This window comes from Balaenoptera musculus, chromosome 17 (genome assembly GCF_009873245.2).
Source record: "Balaenoptera musculus isolate JJ_BM4_2016_0621 chromosome 17, mBalMus1.pri.v3, whole genome shotgun sequence".
Classification (NCBI taxonomy): Eukaryota; Metazoa; Chordata; class Mammalia; order Artiodactyla; family Balaenopteridae; genus Balaenoptera; species Balaenoptera musculus.
In genome coordinates, this window is record NC_045801.1 from 10,983,187 (window position 1) to 10,999,065 (window position 15,879).

General features: G+C 43.8%; 1 protein-coding gene across 10 annotated transcripts in view; it reads left to right on the top strand.

Annotated features, from left to right (window-relative positions):
- The window catches only part of CYRIB (CYFIP related Rac1 interactor B), a 152,491-nt gene that overhangs the window by 55,112 nt on the left and 81,500 nt on the right, over positions 1-15,879 (top strand). For 5 of the 10 annotated variants that reach the window (XM_036830191.1, XM_036830195.1, XM_036830193.1 and 2 more), the window contains exon 1: positions 9,372-9,570. The exons of the other annotated variants lie outside the window; for them this stretch is intronic. Coding sequence is in view for 1 of the 5 variants with exons in the window: in XM_036830195.1 (XP_036686090.1) it covers position 9,570 (1 nt within the window). In the remaining 4 variants the exon portion in view is untranslated. Of the gene's footprint in view, positions 1-9,371; positions 9,571-15,879 lie in introns of those variants that run through there. 10 annotated transcript variants of the gene reach the window in all.

Consider the following 15,879-nt stretch of genomic DNA (forward strand, 5'->3'; position numbering starts at 1 on the left):
TACTTTTGTACTTTGCTCTTTTAACTTAATATTCACAAATTTTCAATCAACAAATGTTAATTGAGCTCCTACTATGTGCCAGGCATCACTCTAGTGGCTGGGGATAGACAGATTGGTGAATCAACCAGACCTACATCCCTGTTCTCCTGGTGCTTCCGCTTATTTCATATTCACAATAAACATAATACAAATTCTGTTAGGAGGTAATCACTGTTACAGAAAAAAAAAAACAGGGTTAAAGAAGGTTGGGATTATTAATTCATAAAATATTTTCTCATGTTGCTATCATCTTTCTGTGTACCTAGGGGTTGCTTATTATCCTTGATGTTGATGGATTATGATTTATTTAGAACCTTAGGAATATAAACTTTAAATCTGGAGAGGGCTTATGAGTCATTGAGAGCAGACCCTTCATTTTCGAAGTGAGGAAACAGATCCAGAGAAAAGAAATGATTTGCTCAAAATTATGTGGCCCCTAAGTGGCAAAGCAGGAGCTTTTAAATTTTAATTAAATTGGTTTTCATTAATTCTAAAGACAGTTCTTTCAAACCCAACTGTGCTGTTTCCCTATCGTGGGAAATTTCATTTGTTTCTGGTTTTTATTATACATAATGCTAATATGGGCAGCTTTATGCAAATACTGTCTTAATGAAAGTAGCAAGTTAATAATAACAATAATAACAAATAATAGAAGAGACTACTATTTATTGAGCACTTACCTTTGCCAGGCAGTGCGCTAAGTGCTTTACATGAAATAACTTAATTCTGAAAGTGAATACCATTACTTTCCTATTTTAAAAAATTAATTAATTATTTTTGGCTGCGTTGGGTCTTCGTTGCTGCACGCGGGCTTTCTCTAGTTGCGGCGAGCGGGGGCTACTCTTCGTTGCAGTGCGTGGGCTTCTCATTGCCGTGGCTTCTCTTGTTGCGGAGCACGGGCTCTAGGCGCGTGGGCTTCAGCAGTTGTGGCTCGCGGGCTCTAGAGTGCAGGCTCAGTAGTTGTGGTGCACGGGCTTAGCTGCTCCGCGGCATGTGGGATCTTCCCCGGGCAGGGATGGAACCCGTGTCCCCTGCATTGGCAGGCGGATTCTTAAACACTGCGCCACCAGGGAAGTCCCTACTTTCCTATTTTTTTACAGATGAGAGAATTAAGGGATTCAGACTCTGAGTCCAGGGTCTGAGCTCTCAGCCACTGTGATATACAGCCTTCCGAGTCTGAATACTAAAACCGCAAATTTCAAAACCCAAGATAGTCTGTAATGTACATTTTTTTTTACCACTTAAGAGTTTACCAAGACCAGGGCCCTATTAGATTTAGCTGTATGTAATTGCTGTTTTTAGAGTAAAAAGTGGTTGAATATTAGCGATTTCATGTTCCATCTATTATTTTAGTTAACCCTGACAATAGCAGTGAGTTAGGTGGTTATTGTGCCTATTTTATTTTATTTTTAATTTTTACTTATTTATTTATTTTTTGGCTGCGTTGGGTCTTCGTTGCTGCGCGTGGGCTTTCTCTAGTTGAGGCGAGCGGGGGCTACTCTTTGTTGCGGTGCGCGGGCTTCTTATTGCGGTGGCTTCTCTTGTTGCAGAGCACGGGCTCTAGGTGCGCGGGCTTCAGTAGTTTTGGCGCACGGGCTTATTTGCTCCGGGTGTGCCTATTTTATAAATGACTAGTCTAGTGTTTTAGATGGAGCTTTGATATTAAGTGGTTTAATTAATATTTGTAGAAAGAAAGGAGGGGTGGGAAGCAAGGAAGGTTGAGTGACTCATGAATATAAACAGCTCTAGGACCTGGGGTCTAATCCTGGCTCCATCTCTTAGTAGCTTTGTGACCTCTAGCAAAATACTTAAAAATTTTTTGTACCTTACCTGAATTTTGTTACCTGGAAACTGGGAGCAATGAAATCTTTCTCATGATGTCATTATAAGGATTGAATTATAAAACGAGTGGAAATCATTTTGTTCAAAACCAGCCGAAATGAAACCATTGATCAGAGGTGTTGGTGGTAATAGTTCGTTCTGTCATCATTGTATTTCAAACCAAATTCCTTTCTCTTTTCTCTAACCATGGTATTTCTGGAAAACACATACAAAATCTTTTTTTTTTTAATTGAAGTATAGTTGATTTACAATGTTTTGTTAGTTTCAGGTGTACAGCACAGTGATTCAGTTATATGTGTGTATTGTTTTTTAGATTCTTTTCCATTGTAGGTTATTAAAAGATAGTGAATATACTTCCTTGTGCTATAAGTAGGTCCTTGTTGTTTATACATTTTATCTATAGTAGTGTTTATCTGTTAATCCCAAGCTCCTAATTTATCCCTCTACCCGCCCCCCCTTCCCTTTTGGTAACTGTAAGTTCAGACAAAATCTTTGTTATTTTTATTTATATTTATTTATTTTTATTTATTTATTTTGGCTGCCCTGGTCTTAATTGTGGCACGCAGGATATTCGTTGTGACATGCAGGATCTTTTTTTTTTTTTTTTAGTTGCGGCATGCGGAGTCTTAGTTGTGTCATGTGGACTCTTAGTTGAGGCATGCATGCGGGATCTAGTTCCCCGACCAGGGATCGAACCTGGGCCCCCTGCATTGGGAGTGCGGAGTCTTAAACACTGCGCCACCAGGGAAGTCCCACAAAATCTTTTTTAAATGGCATCGATAAATTAGTGACCAATGACACAATTAGGGATACTATTTCTTTACAGGTAGTTTCCCTCTGCCTCCGATGGGGTGCCATATAAGGTGGTGGAATAGCAGATTAACCTCTGTTTAGGTTTCTGGGTCACAGGGTGGTGAGGGCCGGGAATGGATGGCCCACCCAGCCCTTCCTCTCCTTCCCTCCCTCTGGCACCATCTCTGATTTTATATCATCTCAGCCCCACCTTCAGTGACCCCCTCCTGTGCCTGTGCATCTTGACAAGGTGGCCCACCTGCAGCGGGGGTGGGCAGGTGGTCCAGGCAGCGGGCGCCCTGGCACACTGACGGGTCCTGCTGGAGTGGGGTCTGCTGTGCCAGGTGGGCAGAGGGAGGCCTTTTCTCGTGGAGGGTGTGACTGTCAGAGCTGAAAATGCCAAGTGGCTCCGGAACCACACAAGGGGCTGAGAGAGCTGTTTGTGGAAAAGGCCAGCACATCCTTGCGTGCCCTCTTAGACTTTTCTGCAGCCACCTCTGCTTTAAACGGGGCAGTGGGCTTTGGCCTGTGGACTGCTTACGACAGCAGTAAACTCCGTGGACCAGCCCATCCCTCTTGGGAAAAACTTGGCCTCTAAACAGGGCTTGGGAAGGAGAAGTGAAGACGTACAGAAAGTCTTTCTTTTCCTCTTTTTACGTTAAAGTCTTGGCAAGAAAACACGTTCTTTATTTCTGTCGCCTGTATCAGCAGCAGATTCCCGAATTGAACTCCTAGGCCTCATCCTGGCTTCGTCATACTTCAGCTTTTCCGGCTGCAGACAATTTTGCTTCTCTAGTTGACGGGGACTCTAATAACTCCAGGTGGTGAATGGGCGGTGGGGAGTACAGTTCTGTAGAAATACAGCTCTAAAGCAGTACAAACACAGAGGGAAAAAATGGGAAGCTTGTCAAGAAGGAAGTGCTGTATTACAACATGTTACCTTTATGGACATTGAAGAAACCTCCCCTTTAGCTTAACACTGGGAGACTTGTTAAATACTTTGTGGTGTAGCTACGTGGTCCAGTACGTACGTATTATAGAGCCTTTAACAACCAGGTGCTGAAGTACCTTTGTTAAGGAAAGGTGACTAAGATAAATCTTGAGATGAACACAGCAGATGATAATTCAGAATATGAACCATTTTTATAAAAATATATGCATTATCTTTATACGGGTATAGACACAGAAAAAAACATTTGGAAGCATATCCACAAGGTATGGGAGGTTGGATCATGGGTGTTTATATTTTCTTCCTTTTGCTCATCTGTATTTTCCAATTTTTTTCTGCAAACAACATGTATTATTCATATAATCAGAGTGAAAGAAAGGTAGAGGGGGCCAGGAATCTCTCTTTTTACCCAAAAAAATCATTCCATGTATTTATTGAGGGTCTCTTAGGAGCTGGGTGGGCACAGTCACAGGTGTAGGAGTGGGCAAGGTAGCCCTGGCCTCTGACTTCACTGAGCTGACATTGTATTGAGAGTCTTTTCTTATTTAAAATGGTTTTTAAGCTCAAAAATAAAAATAATAATTACAGGTTGTGATAAGTGCTATGAAGGAAAAAGAAGCCAGTGATGTATAAGAGGATGATGGAAGGGAAGACTTTATGATGGATGATGGATGATGGATGGTCGACGTTAGGAAAGATGATGGGACCACTTTGAGGAAGCGACCCTTGAACCTGGAGGCTGAGCGACAGCCACGTGAAGATGCTGGAAAGCGTACTGGAGACGCAGGCAAGGACCAGCAGATGCAAGGCAGTGAGAGTCTACTGCTTTCCTGCAGGTCACTCAGAGGGCTGGTGAAACTTGAACTGGAGCTGCCCACTTGTGAGAAATGTGTTACACTTGGAAATGTGAGGAGGCTCACAGATACACCCTGTAACTGGGGGAGTACGGTCACGTGGACAACTTTATGGCCCCTGAGAGACTGGTGACTGCTTTGCTAAATAACAGGAATGTGTTGGGTTTGAGCTGTCGGCTTTGTTCTTTGGTTCTTTTCGAGGGGCAGCTCTGATGCCATCTTTCATGCTGGACAGGCTTAGAGTGCTGCTCAGGGATTCGCAGGCCTCCTTCCTCATCCTCTTCTGCGTTCATTAAATGCACCCCCCGGGTGGACACTCATCTGAAAGGCATGACCCTGGAGTCTTAGTCCTCAGCCTCGGCTGTGTTGAAAATATTTGGGAAGGCGCCTCTTTGTTCAGGGATTCAGTATTCATTCATTCCTTGAAGAGGAGGAGACAAGCAGTTGAGAGAAGTTCCTGAATGTTCGATTAAGGACAAAGACTGGACACAGAGGCAGCAAAAGCTGTAATCGAGGCGCTTAAACATACTGAATGGTGTATATGAGTTAACGATGGCAGCAGCTATTCACAGAGTCCTAAGAGCGACTGGGCCGTACCAATCAGGAACCATAACAATGTTCAGATCCTTTGACCCAGTGATTACAATCCACGGAACTTATGCTGAAGTCATCATTTTTTTAAATGGCGAGAAACCAAGAAAACAGTGAGGTCTGTAATAGCAGTCATAGTCAATAATGACATCGTGCTTTGGGGTTTTGAACATATTTTCCTACATAGTATTTATGAGAGCATCACAGCATTCCTGTGGATAGGTTTTTATTCCCATTTCACAGACGGGAAATGGAAGGTTAGAGAGACGAAGTGAGTGCCCTGCTTCACTCTGGCAGATTCAGACTCTGAACTCCAGCATGTGCACTGTCGCCTGGTGGGTGTGCTCAGAAGCTAAGGAAAATGTTGGGAGTCAAGGAGGCACAGGGAAGGATCCAAGACTGAAAATAATTATTGAACTTAATGTATGCTTCGTTCTGTCCCAAATACTGTACAAATTTTACCTAAACTAATCCTTACAACAAACCTGTGGGGAAACTGAGGCTCTGAGAGGTTCACTTGTGAAGGGTTTTGAATAGACTTCAAAACCCCTGCGGGGCTAAATCCACAGCTAAATAAAGCTGCTTTCAGCTCTGCTTTATTGCCCTCTGCTTCACAAGAATGCATTGCTCCAAGAGGGAATAAATGAATGAAGGAATGAATGGATTAGATGGATTAGGACTTGAGAACCAGCTTCCACAGGGAATTAGACATCAGGATTCCCACGGTTGATAGGTTCTTTTCAACAGCTTTGCAATTTCTGCATGCAATACAGTTGCCCAGCCTCTCCCACAAGAGTTGCAGCTTTGCTGGCCCTTGAGGCTATGCTTTTCCAATACCCTTCCCCTAAAGGCTCTCTTTCTAGCTCAACTCATCCTTTGCAAAATGCCCAGAGCCAAATGAGTCTAGGGTGAACCAGGCGTGCAGGGTGTGGACCTTTAGCAACTGAAGGAAACAGAGCTATTTCAACATGATGAAATATTCTGCAGCCATTAAAATGATAAATGTGACTGGAGAAATAGGAAAAAGTATTGGGAAATAGCTGCAGACATCTGAAGATACCAACTGAAGCAATGTGCGTTTACAGGGATAAAGGTTGAAAGAGAACAGGAATGAAAACTGTGTAAAGGTTTTGGGATTGGATGGTGTCACCATTCAATTAGTCCACTAAGCTAGGAACCTCAGGGTCATGCGCCACAGCTCCTGCTTTTTCTTCCCCTAGATTGAGCTAGTCACAAACTCTTGTAGATTCTACATCAGTAAATATCTTAATTCTGGTGCCCATTCTTCCTCTCCATTGCTAGTTTCCTAGAACGGTCTCTTATTATCTCTCGCCTGCACTTCACAACAGCTTCACTGGTCTGCTGGTCTCCATTCTCTCTCCCACTGTAGCCCCTATTGGACACTGTGGTCAGAGTGATCTTGATATAAAATACATCTGATTATGTCTCTCCTTTGCTTAGAAGCTTCTATTTACCGGTGGTTGCCTTCAGGAGGTAAGTTCATACTCCTTAGCTTGGCGTATGAGGAGGTCCTTTACAGTCTTACCACCCCAGTCTTCCCCCCAGCATGTGTGAACTCCTCTTCCTTTGCCTCTGTGCCCATGTGCCTTTTCTTCTTGGCCCTTGCCTCATCTCTTCAAGACCAAGCTCATCTTCTCTGAAGCCTCCACAGCCATTCCAGGGAGGGTTAGTTCCTCCACCCTCCTAAATTACAACGAATCATGCCATGTTGTAATTGTGAGCTTATAGCCCTTCCTTTTACGAAATTTTGAGCCCCTCCAGGGCAGGGACCACATGGCTTACTGTCCTCCACCATAAACTCTCAGCATGGTGCCTGGGACATAGCAGAGGGGCAAAAACATGTGTTGACTGAATGACTCAATGACTGATTTTGTAAAAAGTAAAAGAGAAAATGCGAGTCAAGGGCTGATAGTACAGTGCTTGACACATACTAAGAACTCAAAAGAATGCTAGCAAGCCACCATGATTAAATTATCATTGGAGCTTAGTGCTTTTATGTAAACATCTTTTTTTTTTTTGCATCCTTCCGCTTGTTTTTTTTCAACCTAAAACTTTGACCTCAGCTGAAATGTGATTACATTCATGCAGAATGATGAGGAAAGGATCGTGGAAGAATAAATTCAGCACTTAGGGTCTTGTTTTCTGTTCCTTCTTTCAGGACATCCCCCATGGGGTAGTGGTAGAGCTTCCTCATGAGTTCTTACACAAATCAGGCACAGGTCTAAGGCTGATAAGGACAAAGGTGCCTCTGAAAGGGGCACTGCATCCTCCTTACGGGACTCGTCCGATTTTATGGTTATCACTCATCAAATGGACTGTTTGCTTTGCTGGACGGTAAGCTCCGCCAGGCCAGCATCACGTCTGTGTTTCTTTCTAGAAATAAAATTAGAACCAATGGATGACAGTTGTTGGGCATCAGATTTCTGATCAGTGTAAAAGAAGAGGCTCCTCACAATTAGAGGAGGCTGACCATTGTGATAATGAGCTCCCCATAAATGGAGATACTCGAGCTAAACTGGATGTTCAGGTGTTGAGTATATTACAGAAGAGATTTCTGCTCTCAGTGGGAGATTGGGTTACAGGTGTGTGATTACTCAGAGCTCATATCTAAGGGACTGAGCAGGTGTAAGAACTAGATAGAGTTCAAATAGAGGACAGTGGGTCGATATGGACCAGGGTTATTTAAGAGTGGGTGTCAGTGTGTCAAACAAATGGACCAGAGTTCTTGGATTGTGAAGACTGTTCTCTCAGCATTAGTGTTTGCAAAACATCAGCTCCCTGTGTTTAATTGAAATTGATGAAGATTATAATGGATACAGTGTAGGACCCCCAAATCATCCATAAGTATGATAATTAGGGTAAAAGTATGAGGCCTAGGACTCTTGCCCTTAGAGTGTGCCTTGAAAAAGTCACCTACTCTCTTAACACGTTTCTTTGTAATATGGCCAATATCACTTGGTCTCCGTGTAACTCAAGAGGAAGAGGAAGACAGAAGGCTAAATAAGGTTAAGGGCTGCCCTTCTATACTTGGGGCAAGGAGTGATTTCTTGGCTACATGTGCTGAGGCCCAGATAGTTACTGGGATCTTACCCATTTGACTAGAACAAGGGTTCATAATCAGGGTTTCACAGATAGGCTTCCTGGATCCAAAAATCTCCTGAAATTGTGTGCAAATTTGTGTGCATATATGCATTTTCCTGGAGAGAAAAGCGCATACTTTTATGGGATTTTCAATAGGGCTCTTGACCCCAAAATGTTTAGAACCATTTACCTCCATAGTAACGATCTGCTCCGCAGTCACATTGAAAATACCCCTGGGAGAGGTAACGTTGTGATCGTTTATACGTTAGTGTTAATGAAAAAATCTGAGAGTTTCATAACAAGATTAGGTTGAGCTAGCTAGATGGGATGTTCTGGTGTTGTAGGTAAAGAGGGAGCATTTATGCTCAGAGTGAAAAGGGAATTAGGGGAAAATGAAGAAGCTGCGCCCTCTGTCACATCCAACTTCTCTGTCCATCAGATATCTTTGCCCAGAGCAGACCCCAGAACATAGTCTCGTTTATCTGAAAGTGCTATGGGTAGCACCGTACAAGTCTCACGTGGCGCCTGATTTCTGTTCTCAGACTGATTATTTAACACCTCTCAAGGGCGTCTCCAGGATACCTTCGCAGGCGATACCTTCGCACCCCCAGTACCTCTCGGCTCTGGGGAGCCTGCCAAGCGCATCTGCCGCGTCTGGGAGTGTGAGGCTCAGTACCTGGCAGAGAGGGAAAGGCGTGCCCACCAGCCCAGCCATTCCACGCGTGGGGGAGTGATGGTATGTGACGACTTTGATGGGTTCAGCACAGAGCCCCGATCCGCGAGTCTCGAGTTCCAGTTTCTGCCATTTCTGAGTTCGCTGACCTGAGGCAGGTCACCGTCACCTCTGAACCTCAGTTTTCCATCTGTAAAACGAGATGGCTGCAAGACCCCGACTCACCCAGATGCCATCTCCGCGCGAAAGTGCTGCCCCTTTAAGGAGGGCGGGGGGAGCGGACAAGGTGGCCGCGCCCCCTTCGTCTCCTAGCTGAGCCCTCCGGACCACCTGTCTTCGGCCTCGCCCCGCCCCCTTGGGGAGGGGCGGGGAAGGAGGGGCGGGGAAGGAAGGCTGAGGATTTACCTTACGGGGCGGGCGCGCGGCGCATGCGCACGGCCGGACAGGTCCGCGGCGCACTCACTTCCTGGCATTCCCCCCTCCCCCTCCTCGCCGTTACCCTGTACATCCGGGTCACTTGCCCTCCCAGCTCCGAACCGCCGCTGCCGCCGCCGCCTGGCTCGTCGCGGCTCCGCCACAGGGGCAGGTGCGGAGGGGCTCCCGGTCCGGCCGCCGCCGCTGCCCCGCTCCGGGCCCGGGGCTCCCCCTAGCGCCGCTGAGGAGCTGCCGTCGCGGCTCGAGGAGCGCGGAGGAGCGGGGCTGAGAGAGCCTGGAGGTTCGCGCGGAGAGTGAGTGATTTATTTTTACCATTTTGCCCTCTTCCCTCACAGTCCTCGCTTTCCTGCTCCGCGCGCGACCCCATTTTGGCGGAGAGGCGGGTGCGGTGGGACCGGCGCCGGTGCGGGGCTTCCTCATCCTCTGGCGCGGGGGCCCGCCCCGGCGCTGCGGCTGCGTCTCCGCGGGCGCCCCCGGCCCCTTCCTCCGCGACCCGGGCCCCCGCGGCACTCATTCATTCGGATCTTCCTTTCTTCCGCCGCTTCCTTCCACTCGCACCTCCGCGCGCGTGCTTGCCGCCCCCTCCCACCCCCGAGCCCTGCCGCCGCCCGTGACCTTTGGCTCCCCGAGTTCTTCCCCCCCCGCGTCGACGTTCGCCCCCTACCCGCAGCTCCCACCGCCCTTTACTCCTAGCGGCCGCCTTCTCTCCTTCCCTCTCTCCCGGTGCTGGTCCCTAGTCCACACCCCCTTCTCCCTCGGACTCCGCCATGCCTCGCCCGGACACCCGGCCCTCCCGGTCACCCGCGTGGAAGTTGGTGCCCGCATCCCTTCCACCTGTGCGGCCAGACCGTCCACCTTAGGTACTGCGTTGACCTCACTTCGCAGCATTTAAAGTCCAGATTCTCAGTCCTAGGGTGTGGTCTTAGTGTGTTTCCAGAACACACATTTCTACTCTAATTACCCAAATCCATGACTGTCAAACTGTAATGGAAGTGGCAGTTGCTGTGTGTGTGTGTGTGTGTGTGTGTGTGTGTTGTCCGCATGGCTATTCTGGGTCGTACCAAATATCTCCTTTCGCTCTTTCTCCCCCCCGCCCCGGAGAAGTATGTATCTATGATGGATTAATTTGCTCTGAATGTAAAATTTGGCGGAAGATTGTTACTCTTTCGATTCCTCCACGTTCCTTCCCGCGCGGTTCCGTGACTGATTTGCAACATTACCTGTTAATACTGTTTGTTGGTGAGACTTTTTCTCGGCTCATTTGTCAACATTAGTTACTGAGTGGCCCCCGGTGTGCCGAATGCTGATGAAATGCCTGAATTCGTGCAGTACCACAAAACGCCATTCTGGATAAGACAGATTTGGGGCATTTGTTTACACTTTTTTTCCCCCCTCCTGTGAATTTATTAAGCTTGCCATTTTTTTTACTCCTTAATGTTTAATGTAGAGAATGAATATCAATTTATCAATTGTGTGTTCTTACAGTCTTGCCATTTGGAAGACTGGCATTCCAGAGGAGTGTTTTGAATAGCTGAAGGAATTTCAGTCACTTGGGTGTTCAGGAACTTATTGCAAATCATTTTAGACTAATATATCTCAAGAAAAATACACTGATCCTTTTAATTCTTTAATTATACTTAATAGAAACAGAAGCTTTGTGTCTGAAACAACTTGATAATTGGGGCTTATTTGATAGCCTGCTTGTAAAGTGTTGCAGTTAACTAAAACTGCCTGATTCAGCATTCATAAAATGAAATGACAGCACTTTTTTTTTTTATGTGACATTCATAGTCCATAATGATGAACTCCAAGGAAGGTACTTAGTCCTCAAGTACACTTACCTGCGTATCAGTGTGATACAATTGCTATCAATATTAATAGTATTTTCCTAACAGCCCTTTCTTCTGGGGAGCTAGGTACTAAAAAGGTGGTTTGTTGGTTGTCCCCTTTCAGGTTTTGGATGACCACTTTAAGCACTAAGATTACTTAATTCAGAGTCAAGATTGCATTTTTTTGGCAGAGCAATATTGCTAGATAATATATTTTTAAAATTCCTTAAAACTTTAACAGTTATGTAGCTACTTGAGAGGAAACTCTTGTTTTGTAAAATGTAGGATATATAGTATGAACTCTAGATTATTTGATAATTGCATCGAGGCTAGATTTTTCTCTCCTAAGAAAATGGTTCATCAGAGGGAGGCATGATTAGTAATTGGTCCTAGTCGCTTCAGCAAAAATGCAATTTCAGTTGCTGAGTAAAACTAAGTGAATGTAGCTTATTTCTGATAGGTTACAGGTGACATGTAACATCAAATTTAAGATTTATTTCTCTGAACTTTCCCCCCAAAATGGGTAAAAAATTATGTTAGTTAGTGTCACTCTTGAGATTACTTGACTCATTTGAAGTGGCCATTTACCTTTACTTAGTAAGTAATTGATTGAGCAGTAGAGAGGGATGCTTATTTCATTTAATCCTAGTCTCCATGGGGAAAATATTGTACTGTCACTTATATGAGGTTACTTAACTCATTAAGTATTGATGCACTCAACTGTTAGAGCCTATAATTTCCTCTTTCACTGTTCAAGGAAAACAAAATTATAAAATTTCAAAATATTTAATAATATTGTTAGTGGCTTGCCCACTCTTACTTTTGGTCTCTCCTTTTCTGTTACTACACCAGAGTTTAGCACAGTGCCTGCCTAGTGCACAGTGGATATGCAGTAAATGTTTTGACTAATTGAATGAATGGCAGGGTTGCAAAGAGTTTGACTCTAACATTGTTTTGTAATTATGTGGCAAAAGTTTTGGAGAAAGATGTTGATTGCTCTCAGCTGCAGTTTTTTCAAGTAACTTGTACATTTTGAGGATTGCTATATTTGATTATTTTAAACTGCTTTGAAATCTTTGGGAAGAAAGTACAATAGACATTGGTTTGTGTTATACTTTAGTTCACTGAATGGATTTGTTCACTTAGAATGGGTATTTGATATATGTATCTTGTCAGCATTCATGAGCAGTGGTCAATTCAAATAATTTCTGTGCATTTAAAGTTTCTAAAAGTCAGCATAAAAATTCTTGAATATGTGAGCTCATGTTATACTATGATCAGTTCACTAAATTAGGTTAATTTTTCAAGGAGCATTTTTTCATATAGTAGAAATGTAAGGAATAATCCAATAATGTGGCAATGGTTACTTAACATTTCAGTGGTGGTGATGATAATGACATTATTAGTAACTAACACTTACCTAGTGTGTGCTTCTTGCCAGGCAGTGTTGTAAGACATTTAATCTTTACAACACCATAATGCTAATAGGTGTTAGTATTTACATTTTACAGGCTGGGAAACTAAGGTTAAGTAACAAAAGTGACACAACTACTAAGTGGTAGATCTGGGTCTTGGCTCTTAATTGTTACACAGTAATAGTGAATACCTCTGTGCCAAGTTCTCTGTACACATTAAGTTAGTTTTATGACAGCTGTGTAAGGTGTAGGTTAATTCCTAGTTAATTGTTAATTAACATTAGGAAAGTAAGGCTCAAACTGCTTAGGTAACTTGTCCAAGCACATGCCCAAGTAGGATGAGGAAGGCTGGCATTTAAACCCAGGCCTCTGTGACTTGTAGTCTTCCCTAAAATTCTGTTTCAAAGTACTAATTTGAGGTCCTGTATTTTATGTTATATATTTAGAAGGCTTACTTAAAACAGCAGATCTCCAGACTTTTTCACCTGCCACACAGGATGGATAGTGATCACTGTTCTTTACTCTCTGAGCACACACAGGATTATACTTTCCTGGCTGGCTGTAGCTTCGCCCCTTTCACGCTCATGCAAGTATATTGCAATGCAAATGAGTGACATTTGTAAAACTATTTAAACAAGGAAATCATTCTAAGAATTTTGATTCTTTAACTGTACGCATTTCTTGTGACATGTGCCACTTCCTGATTGTGGTACCGTGGGTGAAAATGGCTGTTTACAAAGACATTGGGTGATTTTGTTTAAAAAGAAGACCTAATGCAAAGATGTATTTTTGTAGCTATTTAATTTGAAAAGATGATGTTCTGTGGTACTGTGCTGTGCAGCATTGTGAAGCTTTCAATCCTGTACAGTTATTTTCTGCCATGCAAGTAATCTCTGCTTGATGTATTCTAGTTGGTGCATTATGTCTGGTCTATGTTAAATTTAAACTGATACACTTTTCACTGTGTCTACATATACTGTGCCTAAAATCCTCCTCCCAGTTTTAAATTGGCATGTTCTCAGATAATCCAAATTACACTGACTACTAAGGTCAAACAGTTTGAGAAAACGCTGTGAAAAAAAAATTATGACATATTCCCAGATATTATTATTTGGGGGATTATTTATGCCATTTTTCTGTTCTAAGTGAGGGTAGTGGAGAATTGAAGGCGCTAATTTCAATGAAAACGGAGAATAACTAGTTCTTGAAGTGGACTTTTGTAGTTTGTTGACTTGTGTTCTTTTTTTTTTTTTGGCCGTGCCGCATGGCTTGTGGGATCTGAGTTGCCAACTCAGGATCGAATCTGGGCCCTTGGCAGTGAAAGCGCGGAGTCCTAACCACTGGACCGCCAGGGAATTCTCAACTTGTCTTATTGATAGATTCTACTTGTAAAATTTTAGTATGTATGGACAAAAACATTGCATTTAAGCCCTGATTTGCTCTTGTCTGATAGTATTGTCAGATCTATAAGATAGGAATAATACTATCTCTGCTACGTGCCTCATAACACTGTTGTGAAATTTTTGTATTAATTTCAATGCAACATAATAGGGAAGGATGTGATGCATTTCTAAGTCGAATGTTCATTAAAATTCTTTTTTGGTTTTGGTCGTTTGTTTTCTTTGACACCTGGCACAATACCTGGTATATGATTGCCATTAATTACCCAAGTAGTTATTGAGCACATAAGCAGGGTTATATAACAGTGAATAAAATGTTAGTGGTCCCTTTTTTACAGCAGAAGAAAAGATAGAGAAAAATAGACAGTATGAATTTCGCAGGTACCTAATCTTATTTTATGAGTCAGGATAAATGCCCATGTTGTAATTCCATCTAAATTAAGATCTGAAGAGTGGACCATTAGTCAGTTGGGCAGAAGGGAGAATGCATGCGCATCGGAAGAAGGAGAGGCCAGAGCTTGGAGATTAGAGAAGTCCTGTGCATCTTAGAGACGGTTATTGGTTCTGTATGGCAGTAATACAGGTTATAAAGGAGGTGTGGGAAAGAGGTAGACAGTAAGTAAGCTGTAAGGCTGGCTGTCTGAGTCATGTTAACAAGTTCAAGTCAGTTTGGACTGAAGGCCAGGGGAAACCATCATAGAACTTTAAAAGGGATGAGAGTGAAATACTCATTCGTCTTTTCAGAAGATTGTTCTGACAGCTGTTGGAGAATGGATTGAAGGTAAAGTAAGATTGAATACAGGCGAGCAAGTTAAAAGGCTGTTGCTAAAGTCCAGGAAAGAATTGATAGTGATCAGCACCCCTATTGACAATGGAGGGATGATGTTAAGTCTACAAGATTTGATGATTAACCGGATGTGGGCTCCACTGAACCCATAACTCTGTGTCCAGTGGTAGAGCAGAGGATGAACTTCCCCCAGAGGGCTCGCTACCGCTTTTTCATGTAAAGTTGAGATGTGGGGCTAAGGCAGTCCAGCTATATTTGCAAATATGCATTTTCAGTTGACTCTCCATATTGTTAGTCATTGAGTGTGAGTTGATCCACCCCAAAGTAGGAATATCAGACTGGAACTTATGAGGCCTCCATGAGTTAGGCATTCAGTTTCCACAAGAGCCCAGTAGCAAGCTAATAGCTGCTTAACAAAAGGAGCATGCCTGATAGCTGTGTCAGGGAGGCAAAAGAGTCCAAACCCCAGGGGCACCTACAGGTGGCACCTTTGTCAGAGGCTCCAATCAGTAAAATCATGAGTCACAGAGACTTGTGACTAAAAATGGTTATGAGGGTTGTGGAGCCCCAAAGGTACTAGAATACTAGCACTTTTCTACATGCAGCCCTTCCTGATCGGGAGAATCCCCTCTGGGACATACAGGAAGGGGACAACCGTATACCACATAAGTTCCTACTATACATGAGGATGGATGTAGAAGCAACAACAAGAGGACATTGAATTGGCCCAAAGAGCCCCAGCAATAAGTCACTTCATTTCCCTTCCCTACTGTAAATCCTGCCCAAACCCTGTTAGCTGAATCTGATGTCCCTTCCTCTGTGGGACCAGATAGGAGGGTATTTGTATCCAGGAGAGCCATAAAAGTTTGAGTCCCTCTCTAAAGTTTCCTGGACAGCTTCTCAGGGGTTTGTATGGCCTTCAGTCCTTCTTGGGGGTCAGGGAGACCTCAGCCCTATCCCTTATTATTTTTCTCTGTAAAGCAGAAGAGTTTGGGGATAGTAGTAGAGAGGGATAGAGAAGGAGGCAGGAGGGAGAGAGCAACTCTGTGCCAGGAATCAAGGCTTTGTATTCACTTTTGGTCATTCCCTTGTGATTCAGCCAAAAGAATTTCTAATACTTTTGGTCCGTCTAAAGCTCTATATTGTCAGCAAGGTCATCATTACTTACACA